This window comes from Carcharodon carcharias, chromosome 5 (genome assembly GCF_017639515.1).
Source record: "Carcharodon carcharias isolate sCarCar2 chromosome 5, sCarCar2.pri, whole genome shotgun sequence".
NCBI lineage: Eukaryota > Metazoa > Chordata > Chondrichthyes > Lamniformes > Lamnidae > Carcharodon > Carcharodon carcharias.
The window spans coordinates 152,689,670-152,699,342 of record NC_054471.1 but is presented as its reverse complement, the minus strand read 5'-3'; the positions used below and the strand labels follow the sequence as shown (position 1 = coordinate 152,699,342).

The 9,673-nt window shown below is 40.3% G+C and overlaps 1 protein-coding gene across 2 annotated transcripts in view; it reads right to left on the bottom strand.

Moving 5' to 3' along the window:
- Positions 1-2,584: 2,584 nt before the first annotated feature.
- Positions 2,585-9,673, bottom strand: part of me1 (malic enzyme 1, NADP(+)-dependent, cytosolic) — a 598,180-nt gene continuing 591,091 nt past the window's right edge. For both annotated transcript variants that reach the window (XM_041187865.1, XM_041187866.1), the window contains exons 13-14: positions 8,248-8,346; positions 2,585-5,492 (exon numbers count right to left, since the gene is read on the bottom strand). In XM_041187865.1, coding sequence (XP_041043799.1) covers positions 5,325-5,492; positions 8,248-8,346 — 267 coding nt within the window. In that variant the 3' untranslated portion in view covers positions 2,585-5,324. The remainder of the gene's footprint in view (positions 5,493-8,247; positions 8,347-9,673) is intronic.

Genomic DNA, 9,673 nt, shown 5'->3' with positions numbered 1-9,673 from the left:
GATGCCTTGCAACAGGTAGGCATGCATGTGAAGGAGGGAGGGGACATTCAGGCTGGATAGCTAGCCTGGTGAAAGGGGGGGTCTTATAGAGCCTAACACAATGTTGTCACCCAAATAGCATGATGCATGAAGAACATGTAGGGTGACTAATGGATCTGTACAAGGAATAGAGCTGATTCCATCTAGACATCAGATTTGTCATCCCCTTCACCTAAACGAGAGTCCGCAATGCTATCATCATCCAAGATAGCTGCTATCTTATGAGCTTTGGCCATATATTGACACAGTCTTGATCTGGCAGCAAATGTTTATCAGGCTGGCTGGCTTACTTACATAATGGGCAAGACACCTGCAATGAACGTGAAGGCAACTATGGAGTCTGGTCTTGTAAGGCGAAGGTGAAATGGTCTGGTGCTCCTGGAAGGATGATGTGGCAGCACGGACAGCCCTGGCAACAGCAGATGTGTGAATCTTATCTAACAGCGAATCCAAGGCTCGGAAGATCTCTGGCTTGATGGATGCCAGGGTGTGCAATCTGAGCTTGGTACCATGCCTCTCCTTCACTAAATGTGATAGGTTAGGGTGAATGAGTTGTAACTAATGTAGAACCACTATGCTCTCCAGTGAGATGACATCTCCTCATCTTGTCACGAGATAGGCCACGATGACCCAGCCCACCTTTCTGCAATAGGTTATCCTTAAAGGCAGCCATCAGATGTTAACACAGATCCTCATGCCTCTTCTTGCAACCTGAAATCAGCCAGGTCTAAGAGGTGAGCACCTGTGGCCTGGAAAACATGAGGGTGGATGATCTGCCATATTGAAACGATTGACATTAATGCTTCAACTATGGAGTTGATGATATAACAGGGCAGTAATTCACTATCCGCCCCAGCATCAGGTCCAGTAAGTTCACTTTTTGTTGGGCAGTGAGGTCCCTTCGCCTTCTTTATTGCTGAATCCACAGAGAGGTTTATTCTTGGTCCTCTTCTCCCATGTGAAACCATCAACAAGGGAAGGGCAAAGTTAGAGTCAAGTGTCAAAGTGTAGATTAGGTTCTGACACCAATGGTCACATGAATTGTCTGTCTCAATCTTTCATAAGCACTATTGCTCCAGTGCCCAATGCGTGGCTGCCATAGCTCCACTGTCAGAGCACTGTAATATTGTGGACTAAATAGAGGTCAATATCTGAATATAAGTGCCAAATAAACTCACCAATTTAATTTGAAGAGGTTTTTGAAAATACTCTGATGCAGCCAGCCACACTGTTGGGTTGTTTTTACTTGCAAATTGACATACACACACACGATCACAATACCAACAAGTGTTTAGGTGAAAACATCGAACTTTAACGCAGCCAAAAAACAGCAGCACAACACAATGAGTCAAGATGGCTGCACCCACAAGGGAACCCTAGGCTCCAATCACCACGACAAACTATAGTGGCACTTATTGTCTTCAACATTATTAGAAAAGAGAAAAATCAGATGCTTTAAGTATTGCTTTTATTCTACCATCAGCTGGCATCAAACCCAATTACAAGTAACAGTGCTTTAAGCTATTAACAGTTGTTTCTACCCCTTTCTCACGCCGCAATTTTTAAACTTCACTTTACAATACAAAGAAAAGTTTCTCCATATAAAATGAGCTCTCATTTTAAAAAAAAATCTCTGCTCCAAAAGTTACTTCTCTTTCCCCAAGGTGATGTTTGATTTGAGTCCTTGGGATATGGGGGTATAAAAACTAAAGGCAAATTAGAAAGGGAATCTCAAGCTAGAATACTAACATGCAACAAGTAAATGAAAATAATTGAAAAGTTGTCTTCATTTTAAATTAAAAGGACTGTGCCCTAGAAACTTGCCTAAGGTGCCCTGTGACCAGATCGCAAGTTGGTCTGCTGGCTTCATTATATCAGCACTGGTGAGCCACAGCTGGCAGAGGCATTGCATCAGTTGTAGAGGTTGGCAAAATTGTCTGGCCAGAATGCCAACTAAGAATCTAAAGTGAGTCCAGTGGCAATGTGGTGGCTGACAGTGGCCCACCCACAATTTTAACAGAGTGGGCAGGAGCTCTCAGGAACCCTGGTTCCAATTGAAAGTAAGTTTAAAAATTCATCCTTTTCATAGAGGCTCCAGCACTCTTTTTAAGGACTATTGGTTAGGCCAAGTAATAAACTTGGCATTTTATTGGCAAATTCAACCTGATCAAGATGTTTTCACAATTACTGCTCTGATCGGTCTAAATATATAGCAGAGTAATTAGCAATGTTTGGTGATCATGCATCAGCCAACAATTATTTTTGACACTTGTGCTGTTTGTGTTTTCCATTTCCCCAACTATCAACCATTTAAGATCATTAATGCATTTATGGCAATGCTGTTATTTTGCAACATATTGCAGCTCATGTCAGGTTGGTAGACTCAATTTGCAAGAAATAATCTTTAAATGTGTTTTTTTCTGAAAAATAACTGGTGAAGCAATTCATTATAAAACATGGCAACCATCGAACTTGAATCTTGGGGTTGAGGTTACATGGTGTGTGCATGAAATTTCTCTGATACTTCAACAAAAGTAACAATCAGTAAAATGGCAACACAAACAGTATTTATTTTGTAGGTTAATACAAGAAGCTTCAGAACTGTAACTAGACAAAAGAAAGTAACAACGTCCAAGGAGGAATTAATACTAGTGACTAAAAGCTTGGTCAAAAAGGTAAGTTTTAAGGAGGGCATTAAAGAATATAAACCATTGATGAGTCATACATTCTATATGTTCATAGTAATTTTGAGACTGCCCACTTACATTTCACCCAAGCTCATTTTGTATTTCCTGAACTGTCTCCTAGTTTGGTATATAATCAGGTAATTGAGTAATTTGATTGGACTTCTGAATCCAAGTCACTGATGTGAATTAGAAGCAATAAACAGTCCCGATACTGATTCTCGTCCCACTCAACAATTATTCTCTTTCTTAGCCTCAAATAACTCCTAACTAGTTACTCACTGTTTTCCATCTATTAGCCAATTCCTTCTTTGTTTCAAATGTTCATCACAATCTTGGCAGTTTTAAGCCTAGCTGGTTGCCCATCATGCAGGTGGTACCAAACCACCACATGTGGCTTTCCACAGTCCACTTGATGTGTTACAGCCACAAAAAAAACTCAAGGATATTGGGAGAGTTCCCCTTCAAATTGAAGTTGATAGTTGTTTATTAGGATATAATATGCAGACAGATAATGCTCAAGGTTATTTCTAACAATCATTTTTTTTTACTATATAGAGGTAAGATAAATGGCCATGTAAAATTAGATAGTACCACCCAACCCTCCACCTTCCCCAGTCATCAGAAAAACCAAGGGTAATTTCTTCCACAACCTTCGATATGAAGCCAATTTTTAAATTCATGCTTACTATCTCTCATTCTTTTGTTCTTGTATCAAATTCAGAATATATAAAAGAGCACTCATCACAATGTACCCTGATTTAATTTTAGACTTCTACTTACCCAGTACTTTGCTCTTTTAGTACTCAGCTTCCCTCTTGCATTTTAACATTGAGTTGTTATAACTTTGCTTATATTGGAGAAGACGATGTAACAGATGCAACAATACACAAATTCTACTCCAAACACTTTATTTTTTTCCATGAAACCCATAACCCATACAAGCATTTTTGGGATAAAGCATCGCTTTCATGACTGTTTGGAAGAGTTGCATTATAGTTCAAAAGATTTGTGTAATTTAAGTTACAGTTGTTTGGTGGGGGAAGGTTGGGGAGCTCAAAGCCACAGCAGCAGCATCATATCCAAACATCTAATTTTAAAGCACACTTATCTTGTCAGCACTTTTAAATTTTCCAGCACCTGATATTGATTTTCAATGCTGAAAAGTCTCACATTAAATGAGGTTTTTTTCCTCTTGAAATTGAAGTGAATTACTTTAGCAAAACTGAAAAATCATAACATGCTCAATATGAAAAAAATAGCTTTCTTATTGAATAGTCATTGATCATTTTCATCCTACTCTGAAAAATCTTAGGAGGTATTTGATTTCCAGTGGCTTTTTTTAAGAATGGAATCATATGCTATCTGCATATTTTGCACTAACTCAAGGCTACCACTGTGTCCTGAAGCAAAAATCAGTACCATGCTGCAATGTAACCATGTATAAGTTTATGCACAACTAGAACAGAAATCTCAGCAGCAGTTAAGTGATTCCTAGTAATACATTCCCTTTCATTTAGTACTAGAAAGCAATTTTATTTGATATAATTATTCCCCCCCCCCCAGAGTTATCTAACATCCAAACAATTTAACCAGAAAAATGGTGGGCCCCAATTTTACCCCTGGGCAGGATGGCATCCAGCACTTCTGGGTGCAGTTGTTGATTTTAACAATTGGACCTCATTAGCAAGCTGCTTGATTATTTCCCAACTGCAACAGCCAGGAAGTGATTGCTCGGTCATTAAGGTCTGGTAATTCGGAGACCACTGCCAGGGACCTGCAGGAATGGTGCCCGGCAAAAATTGAGTGGATAAAAAGAATTCGGGAGGGGAGTTGTGAACGAAAGAAGCTGTGGAAAGCCTAGGGCAATGAGGCATCTAAGGTTTTCTTACTGGCTTTTCTTATTGGGGTGTTTCTGGGCCTCAATGCAGCTCCTGGCAGAGAAGTCAACATTGTTCCACTGCTTAGCACTGAAGTAAAAACAGTGCATGAGTCCCAATGAACACAATCTGAATAGTTAAGGAAGGACCATGGCGTGTGCCCTTGCCGCATTCAGTTTTAAATTAGTCACCCAGGTTGGGATATGAACAAGTGGCTAAATCACCTGTTCGCTTTTAACTATTTTCCATGTATCTCAATATGGACTTTGCAAAAACTACCTATCACTATCTGCAGAAACGGTATTGAAAATGTTTTAAATGACCACTTCTGGTATCTCCTAGTGATGCAATCAACTACAAGGCCAGATTTTAATACCAGCATTAGTTAACCTCAGAGAGCCAGCTGCCAATCTCAACTACATCAGGCAGAGCAAAGAAAAGCGAGAGTGACATTTACTGCCCTCCACTTGTCAGTGAATGTGTGCCATGCATGAATGTTATGGACAGCTGCATTACAGAAAACTAGAATTGAAACATTATCTTTGGGTAATAAAGAAAAAAACTGCTCGTTGCAGAAAAAAAAATCATCCATGTCAGAAGCCAAAACCAAAATATCTGTAAGCAAATTGCAAATTTTAAAAAAGAACCTACTGATTAATTTTCCATATGATTTAAACTGGTGATGTAACTATTTAATGCTTGTACTTTAGGGAAATTGCTTTCATTTTTTGACTGTTTGAATCTTTGAGGCTTCTTCAGGCCAGGCATAGGAGTCAATTAGAAACTCATCGTAGTCAGTGTTGTAAATCAGGGAGCTGATAAAAGATTCTTTGTCCTCAGGCTCTGGGTATAAAGATGCCAATCCATTTCTGAATGCATATTCAGCAATCTGAAAAGAAAGGTGTCACAGAAGATTCAGGATCTGGGTCACAGTCAAGCATTTCCTGAACCTTTTCAACAAGTCCTAAATTGTCATCTGCAGCTTTTAGAGTGGTTTTGTTTTATTTATAGGAAAGCTTTCGGTGTTCATTCCTTCAGCCTTGATAGGATCGCCCTTGTGCTATTCTAAATATGCATTCCATATGCCTATCAGTGGAAAACCCATAACAAAAACCTGCTACACCGGTAGCTGACACTATCGGTAAGCAAACCAGGCCAGTTCCCTGTTTAAAAAAAACACTGCGGATGCTGGAAATCTGACATAAAAACAAGTGCTGGAAATACTCAGCAGGTCAGACAGCATTTGTGGAGAGAGAAGCAGAGTTGATGTTCAAGTCAATAATCTTTCATCTAAAGGAGACATTGACTGTTTCTCTTGCCACAGATGCTGCCTGACCTGAGTATTTCCAGCATTTCCTTTCCTTATATTAGGCATTTTTTTTAATGTAATTTGTAAGCAAAATAAAACTTTTTTTTTATATAGTTCTTTGGCTCCTGAACTACCTCCCACCTCACCCACCTATTCACCCAGTTCTCCTCCTTCAGACCTTCCCTTTCAGGCCACAGGCTTCTCACAAGCAAAACGCACCCCAATCCTTCTCACCTGCCATGTCATTTTATATCCATTGCTAGGTTAACTGCTGGTTCCACACACCTTGACTCTATCCTGTTTTTCCAAGCCTCACCAGAGCTTCCTTCTCCTGCTGACTGCCTATCTGCTTACCACTACATACCCATGCACATGCTCTCAATAAACATCACAAATGTCTCCATTTCACAGTGGCAACAAATCCCAAATCTTGTAAGATCAAAACTGTAACTTTTCACCTGGTCTTTGACCTCCTGGTTCAGCAGCACATCGGGCACTACGCCCTCCCCTATATTAAGCATTATTTTCTTCCTGCACCTGTGACCCACTCCGCCCCTAATTCTAAGCAGCACTCCAGCTCTGCCACTCCCAGTGCCTTATCCACTGGCTAGGCTTTTTGTCCCTTGCCTTCTTCCCTTATAAGCATCATTTGGGTCCTCACCTCCTTTCCACTGAGCACAGCATTGAAGCAATCCAAGTCTTCTCACTGAGCAGGGACCCACTGACCCCTTGTCCACAAAGGATCAAAATAGGCTGAGGAACTGCTCCCTAACTTCCATCATTAGACATTCGAATATCCTGCCTCACTTTCTCCTACTAATGTCCTTTTCTCCCTCCCACCCTCCTCATTCATAGAATGGCAGAATTTCAAATCTGCACCAACTCTTTTCTGGTTAGTCCTAATCCTTCAGTCTTTCATTCTATCTCTGCAATTTTTTCTCCTTCGTGTATTTATTCAATTCCTTTTTGAAAGCTACTATTGAATCTTTATCCACCAGCCTATCAGGCAATGAATTCCAAATCCTAACCACTCATTGCATAAAAAGGTTTTCCCTCATGTTGCCTCTGGTTCCTTTGTCACTCACCTCAAAACTGTGCCTTTGGTTATCGACCATTCAGCCACTGGAAACTGTTACTCTATCTCAATCCATCGTGATTTCAAACACCTCTATCAAACCTCCTCATCAGCTTAGAGAACAACCCTAGCTTCTCCAGTCTATCCTTGTAACTCTGACACCTCATCCCTGGAACCACTCTTGTAAATCTCTCCTGTTCTCTCGCTCCAAAGCCTTCACACATCCTTCCTAAAGTGTGGTGCCCAGAACTGAACAAGCTGGGGACAAACTACTTTTTTTTTTAGCATAACATCTTGGCTTACAGACATGAACATATGGACTGAGAGGAGAAATAGGCCATTCGACCCCTCAAACCTGTTTGACATTCAAAAAGATCATGGCTGATCTGCTTGTGGCCTCAACTCAACATTCCGCCTCCCCCAATAACCTTTGACTCACCTATTAGTTAAGAATCTATCTACCTCTGCCTTAAAAATATCCAATGACCCTGACTCCATCACCCTCCAGGGAAGAGTGTTCCAAAGATTCACGACCCTCAGAAAAATATTCTTCTCATCTCCATCTTAAATTGGAGACCCCTTATTTTTAAACTATCCCCTAGCTCTAGTCTCTCTCACAAAGGGGAAAACATCCTTTCAGCAGCCACACTATCAAGTTCCCTAGGGATCTTATATTTCTCCATCACATCACTCCTCAATATTCGAAACTCCAATGCTTTTGTACTCTACGTCTCTATTTAAAATGTCCAGGATCCCATATGCTTTAATTATTTTGTTCACCTATTCTGCCACCTTGAAGAATTTGTGCACCAACAGCCCCAGTTCTTTTAACTCTTGAACTCCCTTTTATCTCACGGACTTCAATTTTGCCACATACCTGCTGCCTGTACTTTCCTATCCTGTTCCTCCTCCCTCATCTCCTTTCTCTGCTTCTGCCCTCCATCCTCCTTCCCCTCATCACTCCACCTTTGCCCCCTCTGTCTCCAATCTGGGCCAAATTGTTCCTGCCCTCTAATCCTGCTGGTTCTGAATACTTGATCTTGAGTCAACCTGTGCCTTTTATAGAAATTGGTAGTTGAACCTTTAATAAAACAATGCAACGTTTGGAGAAAACCATCTGGTGTGCCCTGCTAACAACACTTTTCTTACTGAAATCTCTCAAAGTACTGCTATTAATGAAACAAATGAAACTGGAATGTTTTGATTGAAAAAAACTTTACATGTAATAAATTGCTTAGTCTTTAAAATATACATCATTACCTTTACAGCCACTGCTAAGGAAACAGTTCTGATGGTGTTAAGCGGAGGATATAAACGACCTTCAGCCAAATGTTCCTCAAATAACTTCTCAACTATAGCCTGGAAAGAGTAAAATCACAAAAGTAAACATTATTGAAACAAAATATTGCTGATGTGGCCCATAAGAATGATTTTTACTAGTTTCATGTGCACAAACTGTAAATGAATTGTGCAATCACAGTACAAACCCTCATTTCTGGAATTGTCCATTTGTAGAAATCATTCTCATACTAAATCAGCTTTTGTGCCCCAGACAACATCCTCTTGAGCTCTGTTACTTCTGCAACCCTGATCAACTTTTCCAACTGCTACAAAATCTCAGAACTCCCCCATTCCTGAAACAACTAAAGGCCCAGCCCTTCAGTCCCCACTCCACAGCGTTGACATTAGCTATGTTTTCCTGGCATAATGCCAAGCTCCAGACTTCAGTTCATTCCAATGCTCAACACCTTCCAACCCTAGACCAGCTCTGCCTGCGCCATCCTATATGCTGCCTCAAACACAAAATCCTGGCCTTAAATTCTGGAAGGGTTCCAGTGGATTGGAAAATAGTAAATATAACACCCTGATTCAAGAAAGGAGGGAGATTGAAAGCAGGAAACTACAGGCCAGTTAGCCTAACATCTGTCATAGGGAAATCGCTAGAATCCATTATTAAGCAGGATATTTAGAAAATCATAAAGTGATCAGCCAGAGTTAACATGGCTTTGTGAAAAGGAAATTGCATTTAATTAATTTAGAGTTTTTTGAGGAATTAACAAGGTAGATAAAGGGGAACCTATAGATGTGGTGCACTTAGATTTCCAAAAAGCATTTGACAAGGTGCTACATCAAAGGTTACCACACAAGATAAGAGAACTTGGTGTAAGGGGTAACATATTAACATGGATAAAGGATTGGTAAGCTAACAGGAAGCATAGAGTAGGGTAAAATGGGTCTTTTTCAAGTTGGCAAGCTGTAACTTGTGGAGTGCCACAGGGATCCGTGTTGGGGCCTCAACTATTTACAATCTACATTGGTGGTTTGGATGAAGGGATGGAATGTATGGCAGCTAAATTTGCTGGCTACATCATGATAAGTAGAACAATAAGTTGTCAAGAGGAGGTAGAAACTCTGCAAAGGGATTATAGACAGGCTAAGTGAGTGGGGAAAAATTTGGCAGATGGAGTATAATGCAAGAAAATGTGAACTTGTCCACTTTGGTAGGAAGAATGGAAGAACAGTATATTATATATAGAGAGATTGCAGAACTCGGTGGTACTGAAGGATCCATAGGTGTCCTTGTACATGAATCGCACAAAGTTAGTTTGCAGGTACAGCAAGTGATTAGGAAGGCAAATGGAATGTTGGCACTTATTGCAAGGGAAAAGGAATATAAAAATAGGGA